At 36.4% G+C, this 24,059-nt stretch overlaps 1 protein-coding gene across 5 annotated transcripts in view; it reads left to right on the top strand.

The window, feature by feature from the left end:
* The first annotated feature begins 563 nt into the window (after positions 1 to 563).
* Positions 564 to 24,059, top strand: part of USP40 (ubiquitin specific peptidase 40) — a 114,300-nt gene continuing 90,804 nt past the window's right edge. For 4 of the 5 annotated variants that reach the window (XR_005218712.1, XR_005218713.1, XM_037848881.1 and 1 more), the window contains exons 1-9: positions 564 to 664; positions 967 to 1,058; positions 1,753 to 1,970; positions 4,827 to 4,894; positions 6,160 to 6,273; positions 8,872 to 9,036; positions 10,786 to 10,932; positions 20,211 to 20,354; positions 22,603 to 22,731. Coding sequence is in view for 3 of the 5 variants with exons in the window: in XM_037848881.1 (XP_037704809.1) it covers positions 1,772 to 1,970; positions 4,827 to 4,894; positions 6,160 to 6,273; positions 8,872 to 9,036; positions 10,786 to 10,932; positions 20,211 to 20,354; positions 22,603 to 22,731 (966 nt within the window). In the remaining 2 variants the exon portion in view is untranslated. The remainder of the gene's footprint in view (positions 665 to 966; positions 1,059 to 1,752; positions 1,971 to 4,826; positions 4,895 to 6,159; positions 6,274 to 8,871; positions 9,037 to 10,785; positions 10,933 to 20,210; positions 20,355 to 22,602; positions 22,732 to 24,059) is intronic. The other variant, XM_037848882.1, reaches the window with a different exon arrangement.

Below are 24,059 nucleotides of genomic sequence, written 5' to 3'. Positions count from 1 at the left end.
TATGGTGTGTGAATGTATTTCAATAAAACTGAATTTCATAAAGAAAAAAAAAAAAAAAAGAACACGGACTTTTCTGGGATACGGAACACCGCCGAACTACCACAAGGAGGTTATGAAGGTTGAAGGGAATGTGGGGCATTTTCAACAGGGTTTTTACTGGGCATTCACTTTGAAAATGACTTTGAGGACATTTCCTCTGTGTCCTCAAAGACAAGGAAAACACTGCATTCCAAACTTGACACAACTGTTTCCTACGTTTAGACACTTCGGGAATTGGCCGTGGTAAAAGACAGGGGCTCTTTGTATACCATACTGCAGCTGGTATAGATTGTGAAGAATAAATAAACACACGCCTAATAACGTGAACCCATGAGGGCCGGCGGGCATAGCGGACTAGCCAACCTACCACACGACAGAAAAGCAAGCGCTGCGCTCCCACACCCGCGCCCAAACTCTCCGGACCAAAGAACTACATTGCCCATCAGGCCGCGCGCTGTGAGCCGGCGTTCCCGCGGGGCTTTCTGGGACGCGTAGTCCACGCGTCCCATAAATCTCGCTCGCTCCCGGCCACAGGAGACCCGCCCTCGCCAACATGGTGGCTTTTGACTGGGGCGTGTTCGTTTTCTCCGAGTATTTCCTAGGGCGGGGGTCTGGGCTTTAGGCAGTAAGTGGGGCCGGCGGCCGGGGATCCCGGGAGGGCCGTGGGAGGCGTAGGGACTGCGTTGGCGGTACAGCCTGAGGTGGGCGAGGCGAGACGCAGCTCGGGCCTGCCCGGGGACGCGGCGCATTCCTGGCGTCGGGTCCGCGGTACCTGGCCGCGGGGGCCTCTGCCTCGTCGCGCTCCCGAGCCCCGCAGTGTCCTGGAGGGCGGAAGGACCCTGGCTTCGGCCATGGATGGGGGGACAGGAATCGGGACCGCGAGCTCGAAGTCAGACTTCCGAATTCCATTTTTGCTTTTCTTCTAAGGAACGGGCTGAAAAGGAAAATCACTGCATTCCAGAGCCCTGGACTGGGCGCTTGTCAGTCCTCGTCTACAAGTAACCTTTTACCACATCCGAGTAAGACCTTGAGCAGGTCACCTGGGTCCCCAAGGATGATGTGTGGATCACGGGATACATATTGGAGGACTTTTAGGGTCGATAATTTTAAAGGCTTTCTTCCCGGAGACCCTACCCTGGCTCTCCAGCATTGGTGCCGAGTACTAAACTGCTATACATATAAAAAAAAGATTTATTTAATTCATTTAAATGCCATAATCTAGTACACAGTATTGAGGGGTGTGAGAAGCAGATCTTATAGTAAGTGATTGATGGTCCCAAGATTCCTTCAATTCTCAAAATCTAGGATTGGCTTTGCTAACCTGTTAGTGGACTAGGTGTAAGGAGTTTTTTGTTTTGTTTTGTTTTTGGTATTTTTTTTTTAGCGATGTGGATATGCCTTTTTAAAGGCACCTATAATTTAGTGTGGACCAATCGCTTTCCTTCATTATGTCATTTGAAATGACCTTGTATGATAAATGGTTTCTCACTTTACATAAAAGAAAATAGGTTAAATGACTTGCCCAATTTCACACAGGTAGTTAGGAGCCGGACAGGGATTAACAACAACAGAAAATCGTGTCTTACTGTCTCCAAAGCCCAAACTGCTAAGGAAAGACTCAAAATAGATACCCCTAAGTTTAAGGTAGGGAAGTTTGGGGACAATTTGTTTTAGAAATTATAAAACATGCCTTTTTAAAATTTTTTTTTTAAGGATAGTATTTAGTTTCACAATGTTTGGGAACCTATTTGAAGAGGATTATTCCAGTGTGTCAAATAGTCAGTATGGAAAAGACAAGAAATTAAAGACTAAAGCTTTGGAGCCGCCTGCTCCTAGAGAATTCACCAATTTAAGTGGAATCAGAAATCAAGGTGGAACCTGTTACCTTAATTCTCTTCTTCAGACTCTTCATTTCACACCTGAATTCAGAGGTACGGTATAGTACATGCATTTGGTTAGTAATATGTACAGTCATCTTTACATGTAATTAATTATGCAACATCACACTTAGACAAAGTATCTTAAAGGTATATTCCACAGTATGCATTTATTGTTAGAAATGCAAGACAAACTTTGGTAAGTCTCTTTGCAGAGAAATGTGAAGCTTAAAGTATCTTTTATATGTTCTGTGTGATCACAGTAAAATTTAGAAATAAGAGCAAAAACTAAGCCAATATATTTCTTTTAGAATTACTGTAATTTAAAGTACAACGTAAAAACAAGTCTTTCTTGATGCCAGCCTTTATTATTGTTCCACTATTTATGTATTTTTTTAAAACTTCTCTAATGTAACAACCACTTAAGTCCCTGTTGCCCAAACAATTATATCCTGCCTTTTGAGGAGGGGTTATCATGTTATTTATACAGGTCCACAGTTGTTTATCTGCAATTCTGAAATCTAGGAGGTCCTGACAATCTGATCTGACCTGAACTAGTTTGGCCTCACAAGCTGACCTGATGTGAGGCTATTTTTAGTCTTTATCTCACTTGGGTGAATACTCATACATTTGTTAAAGGAATACTAATCTCCGATTAATGGATACTGTCTGTTGCAGACCCTGCTGGGCATGTAATGTAATATATGTAACCCTACATAATACCTTTCTAAAATTTGGGAATTCTGAATTCCAAAGCGCCAAGGATTTTATCAGCTGAGGTTGCAGGGAAGGCTAATGTCCACACCCAGTTTTGTGGTGTGTGCCTGTTATTTGAAGCGCTTCCGTCCCACTGGGTTGTCTGGGGCAGGTCTGGGCTATGGGGCTGGTGACGGGCAGGAGTGTTTCCTGTCCACCAGGATGATGGCTGTGAGCAGACACCCCCCTTTTCTTGGGAAGTTGTGGTGTTTAGTGAATTTTCTCAGCCACTGGATTATTGCCTTTTGTCTCGGAGCTCTCTTAGTTCTGCTCTTGTCTTGACCTGCCCAAATTGCGAGTCTTTGAAGATTTCTGTATTGGGCTTCTTAGAGTAATTGTTTTAGAAAAAGAAAAAAGGATTAAAAAAAAAGGGCCCTCCTCAGAGATCTAATGGGTTATTGAAATGCTAAGAGACAAAGCAATTAGGGCCATTAAGGAAAGGTCCACAGGGCAGAGAGATCAGCTTTTCTTCGGGATTTGCATATGAGCCTCAGGGCCTGAGCTCTGCCCTTCCCCTTTCTATGTTCACCAGAACTCCAAAAATCCTCTTCTTTTATTTTGGAGTTTTTTGTGTTGTTTTTTTCTATGCCTGTCTCCTCTCTGCTGGGCTGGCTGCTCTCAGATTCTCTGGTGTCTGGTCACAGTCTATCTATGGTTGGAGTTTGGATCAGTAGAATGAGTTTCTGATAAGGGCTGCCACTGCAGTTCTCCCTTCTCCTTCCTGGAGCTGACAGCCCCTCCTCCCATGGGACTGAGCCTGGCAGGGAGGGGTGCGGGTCCCCAGGCCACAAAAACTTACAGATTTCGCTGATCTCAGCAGTTCCACGTTTTCATGGGTGTTGTATGAAGTATGCCCAAAGTCAGATTGCTCTGTGGTGTCCAGTCCACGCAGTTCCTGGCTTTCTACCTACTTTCCTGGAGGAGTAACTAAAACATACAGCTCACCAGTCTGCCATCTTGCCCCGCCGCCCAAGGATTTTAGATAAGGGATTGTGTGCAAGGAACAGAAACCTACTCAAATTAACTCAATTAAAAAGGAGATTTATTGTAAGAATCTAGGAGAATCTCCCGGAAATCAGCTACAGGAAACCAGCCCAGGCCATCTTCCAAAGGAAATTGCCAGCCAGGCACATGGTTTAACATCTTAGTGTGGTTTGTTTCTTCCTCTTAAGGCATAGTGTGAATCCTAATGCTGGGATGATGGGGAGGTTTAATTTGGAAGGGGTAAGGACTGACAGAGAACTGGAGAACAATTTTGGAGCTTTTTGGAATAGTGGTTTAAGGAGCAGTGCCAGTAGATTGGGTTCCATTGTACTCCCAGTGCAGTGTAACTGAGAGTAGGGAGAGATGATTGTAAACGAACTTGTACGGTTTTGTGTTCCCATTCTGTTTAGGTTTATAATTCCCATTTTTCCCCCCAGCACCAAGAGGAAAATAATATACATTATAACAAATGACTCACTAGAGCAGTGGTTTACATTTGGAAGATAATTGCTGCTCCATCTGTTCTCTCCCTGGAGTATATCAGAGTTTTTCAGTAGGAGTTCCTGTCTAGTTTGGAACAAAACTCCCAAAAGATTCAGATATGCCCCATTGGGTGGAGTACTTAGATCTTGGGTGAAAATTTTCTTGAGACTGGCACCAAGTTGCCAACTTATTTTTCCAAGTAAGTTGACTACCATCTGCTATTACCATTTGTTTTCACACCAAAAAAAGGAAGGGCATTGTCACAGAGTAAGAGATAGCCCTTTCCATAAAAGAATGGTTTGCAGCCTTGCATGGGTTGTGTAAAGGCACATGTGTGTCACTATGTTTTCCTAATATTCCTCATGTGGCTTTTGGGACCCACTGCCGTAGGAAGCCATCTAAGATTTCTGATATTACTGTTTTAAGTTTTATGTACATAACCTAAAGATTATTTTCATTTTTTAGATCTTCCGTACTGAAACGTTGTTAGCATGGCACTTTATTTTCTTAGTGGTTAAAAATAATCTTGTAAGAAAGTCAAATGTGTAGATTAATGGTATTAATAATTCCATGATCATATTTCTGAATCTTGAACTGATTTTATTTAATGGTAAGTTGGGCTTTGTAAAACAATTTTCTAAAATGAAATAATGTCTTTTACATCTCTGATTCTGCTTTTTTATTTAGAAGCTTTATTTTCTCTTGGTCCAGAAGAGCTTGGTTCTTTGGAAGATAAGGAAAAAGTGGATGCAAAGGTATTAAATCTGATTTACAGGAGGTTTTGGGGAGTATCAAGGATGTATTTTTATGGAAGGGATTAAGTTCTGTATTCATAGAAAATGATCATTTTAAAAATTACCAAATATGCTTTTCATTTTTGGAAAACAAATTGACCGTACCCTATTAGCAATGAAATTTTCCTTTCAAATGTAATGCTGCTGCTGCTTTGTAAACATATGTCCTGCCCCACTGTGTTTGTTCTTTCTTCTGGTGAAGGAGATATTTACAAATCATTCACACTAGCCTACCAGAAAAACTTATTTAGTGCACTTATTTGCAGTGAACAACAAATAAACCGGTATTGGTATTCTGGAAATAAATTGAGTATGGAATTGGTTTATTGTCTTGCATGCTGCTGCGGTGAAATTTTATTTAAAATGCCTATCTAATTATGGTCTTCCTCTGCTTAAAAATCATTCACGAGTTCCTTATCATTTTTGGGATAACATCTATACTTTTTGATAGAAATCTTTCATGACCTAGCTCAGTTCTTCTCAAACCACCTATGTGGCAAAGGACCAATGTGTGTGTGTGTGTGTGTGTGTGTGTGTGTGTTCTCTATCTTTTGCAGATTATTATTGTTGTAAAATATAATAAAAATGCTGTGGCAATGTCAAATTGCCATGAAGTTTCTAAATGCTTATTCTCATTCTGGGACTTACTTCATAGTCCGGTCCTCGAACCACATCAAACGTGACTCTGAGTGGTACTGCTCAGCCTGCCCCCTGTGCCACTTCTCCAGCCTGCTTTATGCCCTCAGCTCTCTCCAAACCCAGTAAGCAGGAGTGGGTTTGGAGTGGGCAGAAGGAAAGTGAGGCAGGGTGCAACCAGCCTACTAAGTGTCAGAACTTCAAAATGAGGTATTTGTCACTAGAAAATTCTTCCCTGAGGAGTATATGTGTATCTGAGATATTTTAGAGAGAGAATGAACTATTAGAGGTTTAAATTATTGTCTGTAATCATTTGGGTGGTTTATTAAAGCTACTTGAGTTTTAGTATTGATCTGAACTATGCCATGGTAAAAAAAAATTCCAGATAACTAAAACTTTTTGGATTGAATTAGAATTTTCAAAGAAAAACTGAATCACAATTAGTTCACCCTCTATAATAGAATATTTATATAAACTTCTTCCAGAGTGAACTCAGACTAATAGGAGATATGAGGTAACTAGTATGCAGTTCTTTTTCAAGAGTCCTAATCAACATTTATAAGGCTTAATTTAGGTTTCTTCTTCTTCAGGTTCGAATCATACCTTTACAGCTGCAACGGTTGTTTGCTCAGCTTCTGCTGTTAGATCAGGAGGCTGCTTCCACAACAGACCTCACTGACAGTTTTGGGTGGACCAGCAATGAGGTACGAAGGTCAGCTTCTTTAAGGAGAAGCTACTAGCAAAAAAGGAAGGAGCAAACACCAATTTAATGTGTTATTTATCTGATTTCCTTTACTTTTGTTTTAGGATCCAAAGATACTGTTTAATTGTTCTCACATTAAAAAATTACAAGCCAAAATGTATTTTTCGATAATTGCTGTGTGTAGGACTTTATGAGAAGCTGTGATTTTTGGAGTGGAAAGAAGGTTGAGGGTACAGAAGTACAAGAGCTCATTTTTATAATTTTTGCCCTGAAAATCTTTATAGTCTATTTGAGATAAACATATTACATGGAAATTACTTACCATTTATATAGCAGACTGCTAATCAGCCTTTTAGTCTTTTACTAGCAATAATGGATAAATGAAGTGACAAGTATTTTTTAAAAATTCGGACTTTATGAGGTGCTTTTGTGTTTGAATCTGGGCATTCTAATATGAGCATTTGCTTTAAGCAAAACAGTGGACCCATTCTCAGCAGATCTTTTCATTTTTCCTGTTCTTTCTTCTGACTGTCTTCAGTGTGTGGCCATTCTCTTATTTTTTTGTATAAGATATACTCTATATACAAATAATAAACATTTGTCAACAATGAGTAAAGGTGTTCATTTTCAGTATCAATGAGCTGTTAGCTATACAAAATCAAACAAAGCCAGGTGTACTGCATTTTATGGAATACGTGTATTCCTGCAAAGACAGGTTTAGAGACCATCACAGAATATAGAGAGGCAATGATTAGAGCAATGCTATGTTGCTTCACCAATAAACTCTGAGCTGTGATCTCCTAACCTGGAACATTCCTTATCTACGTGATACCCTGTGGTTAAGGAGATAGGGCATGGGCTTGAAGAAAAACAGGGTAATAGCACATTCCCTAGTGTGTGCTGAATTTCTGGTGTAGGGCAGGTACTTGGAGTTAATTCCTTTTTCCTTCCTTTTTTTTTTTTTTTAAAGTAACCACTTCATTGAAATGTAATTCACTTATCATAAAATTCACTCCTTTGAAGTGTATAATTCAGTGGTTTTTAGTATTTTCATAGAATGACACAGCCTTTACCACAATCAACTTTAGAACATTTTACTACCCCAAAAGGGAACTCCATATCCAGTAGCAGTTACTCCCCAGTCCCATCTCTCCCAGCCCTTGGAAACCACAAATCTACTTTCTTTCTCTATGGGTTTTCTTTCCTGGACATGTTACTTAAATGGAATCATTCAATATGTGATATTTTGTGACTGACTTCTTTCATTTAACATAATGTTTTCATGGTTCGTCTGTGTTGTAGCATGTGTCAGAACTTCATCTCTTTGATAGCTGAATAATATTCCATTGTGTGATTAGACCACATTTTTTTTAACCCATCATTAGATGATGGATTTCCCTTTGTTTTTGTTAGAGCTTCCACTAAGTTGCTGGTTTTATATTTATTAAAACTGTGAAAACCTTTATTATTATTTTTTTTTCTAAGTAAAATCTTGCAGGAAACATTTAGGAAAGGAGTTGCAGTGGTAGAAGAGGGTCTCTGAGGTAACTTTGCCCAACTTAGTGTTGTTCAGAAATAGTGCTTAAAAGCTGCAAGTTTTCCATGGTGTAAGAGCCAGTGATACTGGACAAATCTCATACGCTAGAAGAAAAAGATCCTAAGTCCCACATCTTGCTCGTTTTCATCCACCTTATCTGCTTCTTTTCACACAAAACTTATTTTCAAAATTGTCTTCTCTCATTGCTTCTACTTTAACATCTTCTATTTGTTCCTCTAGCTCCTCTCTACCTTTCTTGTCAAAGTCATTAATGATATCTGCGTTGCCAAGTCCAGGAGACACTTCTCTGTTCTCAACTTCTTGGGCTCTGGGCAGCATTTACCACCCCCTCCTAAAGCACCATCCCTTCTTGGTTCACATGACCTCCCACTCCCCTGGTTCTCTCCAGCTGCTCTTCCTCATGCTCCTTTGCTGGTTCTTCATCCTCTTCTCCACTTCAAATTTTGACATATAAAAATTTTGACATTTGATTTATAAAATATTCTTATGTACTAGTTCATTCTGATCACACACAGCTACATGACTCATATAGCAGATTAAGGCAACTTCCATCAGGAATTTTCTTCAGTAGCACTGTGTTTCTTTTCTTTCTGTTGCTCTATACTTCCAAGCAGTAAATTCTAATTCTTTTAAAATGTTGATAATTCAGACTGTTCACCGACTGTTGTGATTCACGTGCAGTTTCTCTGTGTAGACACTGCCCACTGTGGGAGACTGGTCTGTGCCTGTTGGGTTCCTTTTTCTCTCCTTTCCGGGGCATTGCCATGTGTATAGTTTCCCACAAGTATAAATGCACTTTCTCACTATAAAGCAAGTTGTTATATATACATATTAGTCATGTATTTGCGTAGTATAAATAAAAATAGGTGGTGATCTCAAGTATTATACTCTCAGCTGGTTTTGAAAAGTCATTATATCTGATCAAGGCTCACCTTTGGATTGCTTGACAAATCTTGTGTTTTGTTAAGTAATAGTATTTTTAAAATCTGTTTTTAAAAATTGGAAACACAAAACTACATTTAAAAGTTGCCTGTCTTACAGGAAATGAGACAACATGATGTGCAAGAACTGAATCGAATTCTCTTCAGTGCTTTGGAAACTTCTTTAGTTGGGACCTCTGGCCATGACCTCATTAATCGTCTGTATCACGGAACCATTGTTAACCAGATTGTTTGTAGAGAATGTGGGAACATCAGTGAAAAGCAGGTGAATATGCAAGAGTGTTTTAGTAATAAGTTATATCACAAATTAGAATTCGTGGAATTAAATCTATAATAATACCACGTGAGGATTAAAGTATTTATTGCTAGTAATACTTCTATTATTATTTTTTACTCTCGCTCCACCTGTCATCAGTTTATAATTCAGAGTTGTTCATGTAAACTGAAAGAAGCAAATATCTCATATCTGTACTTTAATCTTTTATTCAATACTTTAATGTTTGGAAAATAAGATATGAGGTGGATGTACAAATAAAAGACTAGCCTCATGAGAGAAGCCAATATCATCATGATTGAGTGGTTGGAATATTATAAAGAAAATTAATTAGAGAAGTAACAGAAATAGAGAATACAGAGGAATGTTTAAATTGGCAAACATTTATAATTAAATAGTGTAGTTTATTGCCTTCAGAAATTTCATTTGTATGTATATGCTTATATGAGCTATTATAATTGTTTTAACCAGTGTAACCTCCAGTTCTTTGTAACAGTACAGATTGCCCATTTGATCTTATTGGGATTAGAAATCGGAAATTTGCTCATGTGAATTTTAATAATCTCTGCACTACAAATTTTATACACCAGATGGGGTCATTACCAAGCAGCCATTGATTAATATAAATGTCCTTGTGTTATGGCAAGAGTTATAGAAAGTTTCTGTATTTGACTGTATGAATAAAATATTAATTAAATGCCATTGTCCAAATGTTGCATTAATTGCTTTTTTGGAATATATGTGTGTATGTGTATGGACTTTTTTTTTTTTTTTTAAAGAAAGATTTGGGTATAAAAATACTTTTGAGTCCTTATTACCTGGGCTAATAGAAGCTTTGGTCAGCCTAATTTGGAACTAGTTAAGATGTTATGTGTCTTAGAATTACTATATGATTGACTTACTATGAATTATTGTATGATTGACCTAACTGTAATGTAATTCACAAAGTGATTTCAAGACATAATGTATATGAAGACATTATAAATTATAGACATTAACTTTTCGCATACATCTAATCTATATATATGTTATTTTTATTAAGATTTCCACCGTGAACTAGCTAGTGCCTTACTAATTTACAGTTCCCATAAACTCTTAAAATAATTGCTATCGCACATACACGAAACTGTAAATATGATTTAAGCTTGTCAGTAGTAATAGTGTGTATTACTAGAAATATATTGTAATTCAAATGTAGTTATAATAGAACTGATAGATTCTCTTTTTGCAAAATATCCTCCTCTTAATTTTCATAGAAGTACCTTTTTATCCTGGCTCAAAGTAATTTTTTTCCTGGAACTTTCTCAATAGCTGAAACCAATCCTAGTGTGAGAAGACGAAAAATGGAGTTTACATTAGAAAATTCAACCTTGCCCTTACTCTTGCATTCTAGTCTAGAGATGAAATTAATACTGATAAGCCTTGTACATCTACACTTCCTAATTGAGATATGTGTTCAATAGTCCGTTTTATTTCCTGATAAGTTTTATTATATTACAGTAAACTGATAAACTTGTTTCTTTAAGAATTTTTCTGATCTATTTTAAGCTAAATCATAGTTTGATTTAGAAAGAATGATAATTTAGTGTAGTGAATTTCACAGTGTTTGATTGGGAGACCTACATCTTCATATCTAAGTGTGTAAGAAAAATAGTATCTGATAATTCCCAATATATCTGCGAGTTGTAAACTCCTGTAAAATTGTTTGTTTTTTCAATATTATATTCATATATATTTCAGGAAGACTTCTTAGATCTAACAGTAGCGGTCAAAAATGTATCAGGTTTGGAAGATGCACTCTGGAACATGTATGTAGAAGAGGAAGTTTTTGACTATGACAACTTATACCACTGTGGAACTTGTGACAGGCTGGTTAAAGCATCAAAGGTAAAGATAGATACTCTGCCTTTTTCCAGGCTGCCCACTTAGTAGCAGAAAGATCTTTCATTGAAATCAACTTGTACAAAAAAGTCTGGAGCATATACTTGAAGCTCTTAACAATGATTAACAGAATTGAAAAGACATTTATATTTTATGTGTCTGTATTTTAATTATTTTATTTTATTTTATTTTAAATTGGAGAAGTTGTAGGTTTACAGAAAAAGCATGCAGAAAATACGGAGTTCCCATATACCCTGCCTATGCTTAACACTATGCATTAATGTGGTACATTTGTTAAAATTGATGAAAGGATATTACTATAATAATATAATTATACTATTAACTATAGTCCATGGTTTACATTAGGGTTCATTGTGTTGTAAAATCCTATGTTGTTTTTTTAAAATTTTTAATTTAGTAATGTATATACAACCTAAAATTTCCCCCTTTAATCAATTCAAATATATATTTCAGTGCTGTTAATTATGTTCACAATGTTGTGCTACCATTACCGCCATCCATTACCAACACATTCCCATCATTCCAAATAGAAACTGTACAATTTAAGCATTAACTCCCCATTTCCTACCCCACCCTCCCCTAGTAACCTATATTCTAGTGTCTGACTCTATGAGTTTGCTTATTCTAACTATTTTCTATCAGTGAGATCATAATGATATTTTTCCATTTAAATCTGGCTTGTTTCATTCAAGATGATGTTCAGGTTTCATCCACGTTGTCACGTGTATCAGCACTTCATTCCTTTTTATGGCTGAATGATAATTTCATCATGTATATGTACCACATTTTGTTTATCCTTTCATCAGTTCACAGACACTTGGGTGGCTTTGGCAATTGTGAATAATGCCACTGTGAACATTGATGTGCAAATATCTGAGTCCCTGCTTTCAGTTCTTTTGAATGTATACCTAGAAGTGGGATTGACATGTCATATAGTATTTCTATACTTATCTTTCTGAGGAATCACCAAATTGGTTCCCACAGTGCACCATTTTACATTCCCATCAACAATTAATGAGTGTTCCTGTTTCTCCACATCCTCTCCAACACTTGTAATTTTCTATTTTTTAAATAATAGCCATTATAGGGGTGTGAAATGGTAACTCATTGGGGTTTTGATTTCATCTGCTTTTTTTGCCATTTGTATGTTTTCTTTGGAGAAATATCTTCTTAGGTCTTTTGCCAGTTTTTAAATTGGGTTTTTTGTCTTTTTGTTGTTGAGTTGTAGGATTTCTTTTTATATTCTGGATATTAAACTCTTATTGGATATGTAGTTTCCAAATATTATTTCTCATTCTGTGAGTTTACTTTTCTGATAAAGTTCTTTGATGAATAAAAGTTTTTCATTTTTATAAGGTTCCATTAATCTGGTTTTTCTATGTTGCTTGTGCTTTGGGTGTAAAGTCTAAGAAACCATTGCCTAACACAATTCCTATATTCTAGGTATTTGATAGTTCTAGCTCTTATATTTAGATCTGTGATCCATTTTGAGTTGATCTTTGTATTTTGTGAGGTGGGGGGGGGCCTCCTCCTTTTTTGCAAATGGAGATCCAGCTTTCCTAGCATAATTTGTTGAAGAGACTATTTCCCAATTGAGTAGACTTGGCACCTTTATCAAAAATCAGTTGACCATAAATGCAAGGGTTGATTTCTGAGCTCTCAATAAGTCTATATGTTTGTCCTTTTGCCAGTACCATGCTGTTTGGATTACTGTGGCTTTCTAATGAATTTTAAGATCAGGAAATGTAGTCCTCCAACTTTGTTCTTCTTTTTTCAAGATGGCTTTAGCTATTCGGGGCCCCTCACCCTTCCATGTAAATTTGATGATTGGCTTTTCCATTTCTGCAAAGAAGGTTGTTGGAATTTTGAAGAGGTTGCATTGATCAATAAACTGCTTTGGGTAGGATTGGCATCTTAATGATATTTGGTCTTCCAATCCATGAACATGGAACGTCCTTCCATTTATTTGGGTCTTCTTTGAATTCTTTTAGCAATGTTTTATAGTTTTCTGTGTATTAGTCCTTTATACCAGTCCTCGTCAGAAGTATCTTCAAAGTCCATATTTCCACTAACAGTCTCTTCAAAGCAGTTTAGGCCTTTTCTATCAAGCTCCTCACAGTTCTTCCAGAATCTTCCCCTTATCTGTTTAAAAAGCCGTTCCAATATGTTTGGTATTTGCAAACTCAGCAGCACCAGCACCCCACTTCTCTGGTACCAAAATCTGTTCTAGTTTGCTAATGCTGCTGGAATGCAAACCAGAAATGGATTGGCTTTTATAAAAGGGGGTTTATTTGGTTACACAGTTACAGTCTTAAGGCCATAAAGTGTCCAAGGTAACACATCAGCAATCGGGTACCTTCACTGGAGGATGGCCAATGGTGTCCGGAAAACCTCTTTTAGCTGGGAAGGCATGTGGCTGGCATCTGCTCCAAAGTTCTGGTTTCAAAATGGCTTTCTCCCAGGACATTCCTCTGTAGGCTGCAGTTCCTCAAAAATGTCACTCTTTGTTGCACTTGGGATATTTGTCCTCTCTTAGCTTCTCTGGAGCAAGAGTCTGCTTTCAACAGCTGTCTTCAAAATGTCTCTCATCTGCAGCTCCTGTGCTTTCTTCAAAGTGTCCCTCTTGGCTGTAGCAGCTTGCTCCTTCTGTCTGATCTTATATAGTGCTCCAGTAATTTAATTCAGACCCACCCTGAATGGGCGGGCCAACACCTCCATGGATGTTATCCAGTCAGAGTCATCAGCCACAGTTGGGTGGGTCTCATCTCCGTGGAAACACTCAAAGAATTACCATCTAATTAACACTGATAGGTCTGCCCACACAGGAATACATCAAAGATAATGGTGTTTGGGGGGACATAATACATTCAAACTGGCACAAAACCCTTGGTTTATTTTATTCTTAGCTATGTGATTCTTTTAGTTGCTATTGTGAGTGGGATTTTTTTCTTGATTTCTTCTTCCAATTGTTCATTGCTGTGTATAGAAACCCTACTGATTTTGGAGTGTTAATCTTGTACCACGCCACTTTGTTGAATTCATTTATTAGCTCTAGGAGCTTTCTTGTGTATTCTTCAGGATTTTCTGTGTATAGGATCATATCATCTGCAAATAGGGAAAGTTTTACTTCTTCCTTTCCAATTTGAATGGCTTTTATTTCTTTTTATTGTCTAATTGCTCTGGCTAGAACTTCTAGTACAATATTGAATAACAGTGGTGACAGTGGACATCCTTGTCTTCTTCCTGATCTTAGAGGGAAAACTTTCAGTCTTTCACCATTAAGTAGGATTTAGCTGTGGGCTTTTCATTTATGCCCTTTATCATGTTGAGGAAGTTTCCCTCTATTTCTAATGTTCTAAGTGTTTTTATCAAGAAGAGATGCTGGATTTTGTCAAATGCTTTTTCGGCATCAATGGAGATGAGCATGTTTTTTTCCCTTCATTCTGTCAATGTGGTGTATTACATTAAGTGATTTTCTTATGTTGAACCACCATTGCATACCAGGGATGAATCTAAGCTGATCATGGTATACAGTTCTTTTAATATGTTAGATTCAGTTTGCTGGTAATTTGTTGAGGATTTTTGCATCTATACTCATTAGAGTTATTGGTCTGCAGTTGTCTTTTCTTATGGTATCTCTATGGTATCTTTATCTGGCTTTAGTATTAGGGTGATTTTGGCCTCATAGAATGAATTAGGGAGTGTTCCATCCGGTTCAATTTTTGCAAGAGTTTGAGCAGAATTGGTGTTATGTCTTCTGGAAATGTTTGGTAGAATTCCCCTGTGAAGCCATCTGGTCCTGAGTTTTTCTTTATTGGAAGGTTTTCGATTACTGATTCAATCTCTTTACTAGTAATTGGTGTGTTGAGATCTTTTTCTGCTTTAGTCAGTGTAGGTAGTTTGTATGTTTCTAAGAATTTGTCCATTTCGTCTAGGTTATCTAATTTATTGGTGTACAGTTATTCGTAGTATCCTCTTATAGTCCTTTTTATTTCAGTAGGCCAGTAGTAATGTCCCCCTTTTCATTTATGATTTTAGTATTTGTGTCTTCTTTTTTCTTTCTCAGTCTAGCTAATGGTTTGTCAATTTTATTGATCTTTTCAGAGGACCAAATTTTGATTTTGTTTATTCTCTGTATTGCTTTTTTTTTTTTTTTTTTTTTTCCTATTTCATTCACCTCCACTCTTGCTTGCTTTGGGTTTAGTTTGTTCTTTCTTTTTCTAGTTATTCCAATTTTGAGGTTAAGTCTCGTATTCAAAGTCTTTCCTCTTTTTTAATGTAAGCATTTAAAGCTATAAATTTTCCTAGCTATAAATTTTCCTCTCAGCACTGCGTTTGCTGCATCCCATAAGTTTCAGTATGTTTTATTTTCATTTTCATTCACCTCAAGATATTTCCTAATTTGACTTCTGATTTCCTCTTTAACCCATTGGTTGTTTAAGAGTATGTTGTTTACTTTCCACATATGTGTGAATTTTCCATTTCTCCCTCTGTTACTGATTTATAGCCTCAATCTGTTGTGGTCAGAGAATATACATTGTATGATATCAATATTTTTGAACTTATTGGAACTTGTTTTGTTACATGATTTATCCTAGAGAATGATCCATGCGTACTGAGAAGAATGTATATTCTGTATCTAACGAGTGCACTATTTTATATATTTCTGTTAGGTCTAGTTGATTTAGAGTACCATTGAAGTCTTGTACTTCCTTATTGATCTTTTTACTATATTTCTATCCATTATTGAGAGTTTTTTATCAAAGTCTCCTATTATTGATATAGAACTGTTAGTTTCTCCCTTCAAATCTGTCAATATTTGCTTTATATATTTTGGGGCTCTGCTGTTAGGTTCATGTATATTTATAATTGTTACATCTTACTGTTGAATTGTCCCCTTTATCAATATATAATGACCATCTTTGTCGTTCATAACTGTTTTTGACTTAAAACCTATTTTATCTGATTTTAGTATAGCCATTTTGGTTACTGCTTGTGTTTTTTTCCTTCCTTTCTCCCGCAGCCTACTTGAATCTTAGAAAAAAAGCCATGATCAGTGATCAGCCATGCCCACCCCTGTTCATGGGGAATAGAATTTTTATGTCCCCTTCTGTCACCAGTCAGCCAGAGGTTAGATCCCTTGGCAGCCTGCTGTGAGAGTGGGGGTGAGTGCCAGCGGGCGCTAGTAGCCGCTGCGTGCAGAGAGCAGTTAACTGTTCTTAACGTACTTTATCGTTGTCTTCCACCTGCTTTTCCCTGGAAGCTGTACAGTATTCTTCTGGCCTCCAGAGTTTCAAATTAGTTGTTTCAGACAGTTCCTGCCTGTTTAATAGTTGTTTTGGTGGAAGGACTGAGTCCTGGAGCTCTCTACTCTGTCATCTTCCCACAGTCCTCTCTTCATTGATTTCTTTGGGCAGTGTTTTGTGGTTTTCTGAGCACAAGGCTTTTACGTCCTTGGTTAGATTTATTCCTAGATATTTAATTCTTTTAGTTGTTATTATAAACGAATTTTTTTTCTTGATTTCTTCAGATTGTTCATGAGTAGTATATAGAAATACTACTGCTTTTTTGCTTGTTGACCTTGTATTCTGCCACTTTACTGAATTTGTTTATTAGTTCTGGTAGCTTTGTTGTGAAGTTTTCAGGATTTTCTGTATATAGGATCTTGTCATCTAAAAATAGGTAAACTTTCACTCCTTATTTTCCAATTTAGACGCCTTTTATTTCTTTCTTTTGCCTGATTGCTTTGGCTAGAAATTACAGTACAATGTTGAATAACAGTGGCAACAGTGGGCATCCTTGTCTTGTGAAAGTTTTCAGTCTTTCACCATTGAGTATAATGTTAGCTGGGATTTTTCATTTATGCTCATTATCATGTTGAGGATGTTTCCTTCTGTTCCTAGTTTTCTAAGTGTTTTTATCAAGAAGGGATGCTGGATTTTGTCAGATGACTTTTTTGCATCAATTGAGATAATCATGTAGGTTTTTTTCCCTCATTCTGTTAATGTGGTGTATTACATTAATTGATTTTTGTAAGTTGAACCACCATTGCATACCTGGGATAAATCCCACTTGATCATGGTGTCTGATGCTTTTAATGTGCTGTTGGATTCAGCCAGCCCAAGACCACCAGTGTCTGAGCTCAGTCCCTCAGACTTCCACCCAGTAGATTAGCCCTGACATACTTGTACCCTAGTATGTGTCCAGGGACCACTCTACTCCCATGGAACAGGGCCAGGGACTCACAGTGGAAGCACCAGGAATGGGGTGGGGTTGGGGGGGTCAGCGGGAGCATGAGGGGCTTCTTTTATGGCTTTTGAAGCTGTGTTTTCTTGATTCAGCACTTGCCCTTTACTGCAGCCCTTTAACTGTTTTCCATAGTTTTGAGGAAGAGTGTTGTTTTTAAGATTTCCCTGCCGCTTTTGCCTTAGGGGTTTGCAACAATGGCTGCACTCGGAGCCAACCCACCATGATCTGAAATAGCTGATCAAAATCGTTGATCAGTGATCATACTACACACCCGTGGAGTTTGGAGGACTAGGTCTTTATGTCCCACCCTGGCACCAGGAGGCTGCACCAGGAGTCGGGGTTGAAGTCCCCATTGCTGTCTGCCATGAGGATGGGGGTTGGGGGATGGGGGATGGGGAGAGGTAGCTGTTGCAGGGAGGGTATTTATCAGAATTTACCAGCCTCTTCTTCCAGCTCTTCCTTAAATGCTGCACAGTGTTCCACTAGACTCTGGAGTTTCAAAATAGTTGATTCAGACAGTTCTTGACAGTTCAATAGCTTTTTGTTTGAGAGAATGATTCCTGGAGCTTTCTGCTATGCCATCTTCCCCCAATCCTGTATTCTAATGTTTTACAATAAAGAATTGTGTAAGGATTTCCACCCAATAATTCTTTCTTCTTCACTTGTCTCCCAGGAAATGTCTATTTGTACCTCAGGATTTCTTATATACACTTCTCCTTTTTTGGATAAACTCTTAAGCTTGTTCTGAGTAAGGCTGGCATCTGAATAACTCATTTGGAGAACAGAGTTTAGGAAAGTGTTTTTGTGGAGACTTTTTCTGTTCCCTTATCTACTAGAAGTTGCTGATTTATATTCCCTTTTCAGCATTCCTTCACAATTCTATGTGATTTCTCACTGTTGAATTTCAAGTATTTTTTGCACAAGTTCCAACAAAACCATTGTTTTCAAGTATTTTTTTTTGCACAAGTTCCGTCAAAACCATTACCAGTGCTAATAAACTGCTGAGTAGTAATAATTCATTAACATTAATTTAACAATGATTATTACAGATAATTTACAAGTGTGTGTGTATGTTTAAAATTACTAATGCCATTTTGCATTTATCTGGCTCAGCTATGCTATCTCTAACCCTCTTTGGCCTTCTTTCTCAGCTCCCGTGGAACCAACCCTACTACCGTCCTTATTAGCTGCAGTAAGAACTCTTTCAGTGCTGGTGGATGATACGATAGGCTAGTCATAAACTTCATAAACTTAGTCTCAATTCAGGCAATGGTTATTGAGCACTGTTCTAAAGAACTACCACAGAAGATACAACTTTATAGTTATTCTATTATGACAAAGAGATAACACTGTTTTTACAACCCACAGTCACTGTATTTTTCCAATAAACAAAATGATTTAGATCTAGATAACACATGATGTTGATTTTGAATCCTGGAAATTGTAAGTGAAAATGTAATATAAATAATAAATCCTAAGCCTATAGTTTTCACAATAGGATTTAAAACCAGGGGGAATTTTGTCCTGTATAGTATACTTTTCTATCCAGCCTTTGTCTCTTTATGAAAGAGGACAAAGAGAGATTTATAATTTGCTTATTTATTTTATATTTTACTTTTGGTGTTACGATTGCAAGTGAATAAACAAATAAACATGAACTTGAGGCTGGCAAAGTCTTAGGAACATTCTTACACATTATTGACTTGGTTTTTGGTTAAACTTGCATATTACTAAAACAAGAACTCTGCTAAACAAAAGCAGTTCTTTTACCTTTTATTTAATCATTGGTTTAATTCTTTTTCAGTGGAAAGTTTTTGATATTGATACTTTAAAAAATTTCGTTCTATCCTAGTGGCATTGGATTTATTGCATTCTAAATTTAGGGTTTAGTTGTACTGCCCTGTAGAAATGCAGACTTTCCTCATCCACATAATAGTTGATTACTTGTTTTTTTTTTTTAGATACATTTTTAGAACTTGTTTGTAAGACTACTGTGTTATATTGATGTTTTTTCTTTTAACTTTTCCCCCATTAGATTTATGAAATTGTTATTTTAAATATATTTTTAAAGATGTTAGATATATTTGATTATGGATACTTTTAAATGGAGGGAGGATTTTTTTCCTCCTTACAGACAGACCATTAATTCACAGGGGTTGGGGAAAGCTGATGGATGGTTTTTGTTTTTTTTTTTTTTTTACTTTATTTGTGGTAACATATATAGCATAAAATTTCCCGTTTTAACCCCTTTCAGGTATACAATTCAGTGGTACTAATTACGTTCATGATGCTCTACTACCATCACCACTATTCATTACCAAAACTTTTCCGTCACTTCATGGATGATTCTTAAATAAAAAGAGGATGAATTTAGTGTTTTATTTTAAAGTAAGGAATTATAACAAACAAAAAAAACTTCGTATCTGCTTTTTAAAACAGTGATTATAAAACTCTAATCCTTTTGGGAGTTAGAGCCATTTGGAAACTAATGAAAGCAATGGATCTTCTCTCCAGAAAAATGTATTTTATGTAAAAATTTTTATATAATGTCATGTGTTCATATCCTTTGAAACAGGTCCCTGGGCCCAGATTAAGAACTCTGGTACCTTAGTGCATGAAAAGAACAATGTTTTTGCTAGGAAAAGTGGTGGCACCATGGGGGAAGAGGAAAGGCTAGAAATTGGGAAGAAATAGGCACTGTTAGAAAGAGTAGAGCGCCCAGTTATAATACTCTCATCTAAAAGCATTTTAGCATATGAACACTGAAGACGTAAAACTGGGTTGTAAATTTTTAGTTGCTGGCATAAATGAGTCATGTCACCTTTGGTCCCATAAAATAGATGAGTTATATGAAGAGCTATATTGAATACAAGGTAATGAGTTAATGCATTTTAAGGAAATATTTCTCTTAAAACTGTGTCACAGATTTCATTTTCATACCTTAAGAAACATTATGTATTTTTTTGTATATAACCCTGGTTTTTTAAAAACTTTTAAAAATTTTCTTTTAACAGTTGGCCAAATTACGTAAGCTGCCTCCCTTTCTTACTGTTTCATTATTAAGATTTAATTTTGATTTTATGAAGTGTGAACGGTACAAGGAAACTAGCTGTTATACATTCCCTCTCCGGATCAATCTCAGGCCTTTTTGTGAACAGGTTTGAACTATTTTATTTTGAAATTCTTTCCCCTCCCAAGATTGAATCTTTTGTTGACGTAATTTTCAGTTGGTTTATTGCAGAATTTCTCAACCTTGGCACTATTAATATTTTGGGTCAGATAATTATTTGTTGTGTGGGGGGCTGTTCTATGCATTGTAGGATGTTTAACAGCATTTCTAGCCTCTATCTGCTAGATGCCATTAGCATCCACTGTCCCCACTGTGGCAACCAAAAATGTCTCCAGACGTTGCTAAGATGTCTCTTGGTGGGAGAGAGAGCAAAATCACCCCTAGTTGAGAACTTCTGGTTATTGCAGTACTTTTGGATTTCCAAAATATGGATTTGTTCTCAGTTCTCTTTATTAAACTGTCCTTGATAAAGCCTTGAACTGAAATTTTAAAGACAAAATTAGAAATGACTGCATTTAGAAAAATTCCATTAATTACTACTTTGCTATTTGTATTTAGCTTATTTTACATGTAATAATAAATTACACATCTAGAAGGTAATGTGCAAATGAAGCTTCACTAATCTAGAATTTGTATTCCTTAAGACATTGGAAAGAAAAATTAATTACATGATCAACCTACTTTATAAGTCATTTTCAAGTATTTTCTATATAATTGCTGTACATCTCAAGATTAGGGTCTTGACACTGAAGTATTATTACAAAAGCACTCATATTAATTAAAATGAACATTTATTAGCTAGCTGTTGAATTTGTATGTATAGAAGTAATCTTTTGTTTGTAAAGATTCTTAAATCTAAACTCTTCACAAGTGGGTCTTATTCTATTTCAAGACTAATTACTGTGCTCTTTTATTTTTGTTTCATCATGCTAATTGCCATTCAGATTCCGATGTTCTTTTGTCCTTGAGCCTGTTATTGGCATACACAAAATAAACAATTTTTCCGTAGTTAATATACTTGCCCTTACCCCCCATTTACTGACTGAAATGTTTTTGTCCTTTTATAAAAGATAGTTTGTCACATGATTTTAGCATACTTTTAATAGCAAACCTGAAATAAGTAAAAAATTGAGCACTTATCTAGGAAATTCACATTAATTTTACTTTTTGATTTTTGTATTAATGGAAAAAAAAGTCATCTTTGCATCTTTCCATCTTTTTGTTTCTTGCTTGAATCAGACATTTAAATAAATGTTGTCCACATAAAAGTACAATTTTTAAAGCAAATAGTTCCTCAAATAATTGTCATTCCCTAAAACAGCATCCATATGTACATTTTATCATTACATGTGAACACTGATTGAAGCTAGATAGAGTAATCAAAATCAAAGCCAAAGCTGGAAGAGAACTTATTTCATGTATTTCAAACCCCTCAAATGCAAAAACTAAGGCTTCCTTTTTGTCCTGCTTCAGGGATTTAGCTAAATATCTTTAAAGTATCTCTTACTTTAAATTTGATTTTTAAAAAAAACCAATATAGAAGTTTATCTGTTGGGTCACTTATCTTTATAGAACATTTATTAGTAAATCATAGAGATAATCATAGAATTAGTAAAGCAGGAAAGAACCTCTTCATTATGCTAAACTGCCTCTAAACAAAACCAGCTAGTGTTCATAATTGCTAAGTTCCTATTGTATGCAAAGGACTAAAGTGTCAGGAGTGGTGATACATAAAAATAATCTATCTATTATGTATAATAAATATATAATACGTAATATAAATATATAGTTTATTATATATGTTATATAAATAATGGATAAATAATAGAAATGACTCTCGTTTTGGGGTACTAGCAATCTAGTTGGAAGATAGGACAAATTCAGCAGCTAAAGAGCACATTTAAAGCAACATAATAGGTATAAGTCTAATACAGATATGTTTTTCACTTTCTAAAAATGTCTGCAACAGAATCACTGCTAGGGTATTGTGTTTTGTTTTCACATTATCTGACATAAATTTGGCCAAAATACATAAAAATAACGTCTTTTTCAGATACGTGTTTTCATGCTTAAAAGGCAGAATTTGATTGGTGTAGTGTGATTGGTATTAGGGCAATAATAATTTTCAACCTAAGAATTAAGAATTTTAAAATTTAAAGACAACTAGTAAAATATAAAGCTGGTTATTTATATTCATCTTCGTTTACCCTTAAGTAACAATGGTGAATAGTGAACTCTCTTAAGAATTTCAATAGTTGAAATTCTTCTTTTCCTTTTGTTGTATATCTTACCATTTTTTGTAAACTATATCAATCTTTATGTTCTTTTTCCTGTAGAGTGAGTCGGATGACTCGGAATATATATATGATCTCTTCTCAGTTATTATACACAAAGGTGGCTGCTATGGAGGACATTATCATGTATATATTAAAGATGTCGATCATTTGGGAAATTGGCAATTTCAAGTAAGTATAGGAATTAGTTCAGAAATAATTTCGCAGTTTCTGTTGACATTACTTTGATGAGAATAATCTTTTGCCATTTATTATATGTTCACTCTGTAGGAAACTTTGATAGGCACTGAAAGTTAATACAGATATAAATTTTACATTTCTATTTCTAATTTTACATTTACAAGAAAATTACTAAATAGTACAAACACCTCCTGTATGCACTTCAGTTAGATTCTCCAATTGTTAACATTTCCCCACATCTGTGCATGTGTGCATTCTGTGTGTGTCTGACAGTGTGTTAGAGACATACACACACGCATTATTGGCATTATCATTTTTAGTGCTTGTGCTGGTTTAAATCTGTTTTGTACCCCATAAAAGACTATGTTCTTTTAATCCACTCTTGTGGGGGCAGACCTGTTGTGGGTGGGATCTTTTGATTAAGTTATTTCCATGGAGATGTGACCCACCCAGTTGTGGGTGGGGCCTTTTGATTAGATTATTTCCATGGAGATGTGACCCTGCCCATTCAAGGTGGGTCTTAATTAGTTTACTGGCATCCTCTATGAGACACTTTGAAGAGAGCTCAGAGATGCTTAGAAAACACCCAGAGACATTTTGGAGACAGCCATTGGAAGAACCAGGAGAGAAGCTAAGAGATGAAATCCAGAGTTTTCCCCAGAGAATCTCAGAGTGGACCCCCAGACACTTAGAGAGAAACGCCTTGGGAGAAACAAGCAAGGACACACAGGAGCTGAGAGAGAGAAGCTAAGATGAAGCCCAAGACATTGGAGAAAGCCACTGAAACCAGAAGCTAAACCTGGGAGAGAAGGTTCAGCACAGTCAGCCATGTACCTTCCCATGTGACAGAGGAACCCTGGATGCCATCGGCCTTTCTTCAGAGAAGGTATCTACCTCTTGATGCCTTAATTTGGACATTTTCACATGACCTTAGAACTGTAAATCTGTGAACTAATAAATTCCCACTTTAAAAGCCAATCCATTTCTGGTATATTACATTTCATCAGCTTTAGCAAACCAGAACAGTGCTGAACTATCTGAAATAATGTTGAAGACATCAATCCATCAATCCCCTTTACCCCTAAATACTTTAATGTTGTATCTCCTGAGAACAAGGATACTCTTACATTAAGCATAGATCAAAATCAGGAATTTTAACATTGATATAATACTATTCTCTAATATATAGTTAATATTCACATTTTACCAGTTGTTCCATCTGCATCCTTTTTGGCAATTTTTTTCCCAGTCCAGTATCTAGTCCAAGATGATGTGTTGTATTTAGTTAGTATATTTATTAAGTCTCCTTTAATCTAGAA

The sequence above is a fragment of the Choloepus didactylus genome, chromosome 9 (assembly GCF_015220235.1).
Source record: "Choloepus didactylus isolate mChoDid1 chromosome 9, mChoDid1.pri, whole genome shotgun sequence".
In the NCBI taxonomy this organism is placed as follows: domain Eukaryota; kingdom Metazoa; phylum Chordata; class Mammalia; order Pilosa; family Megalonychidae; genus Choloepus; species Choloepus didactylus.
Note: the sequence above shows the minus strand (reverse complement) of the source record. Positions and strands in the feature narration are given on the sequence as shown.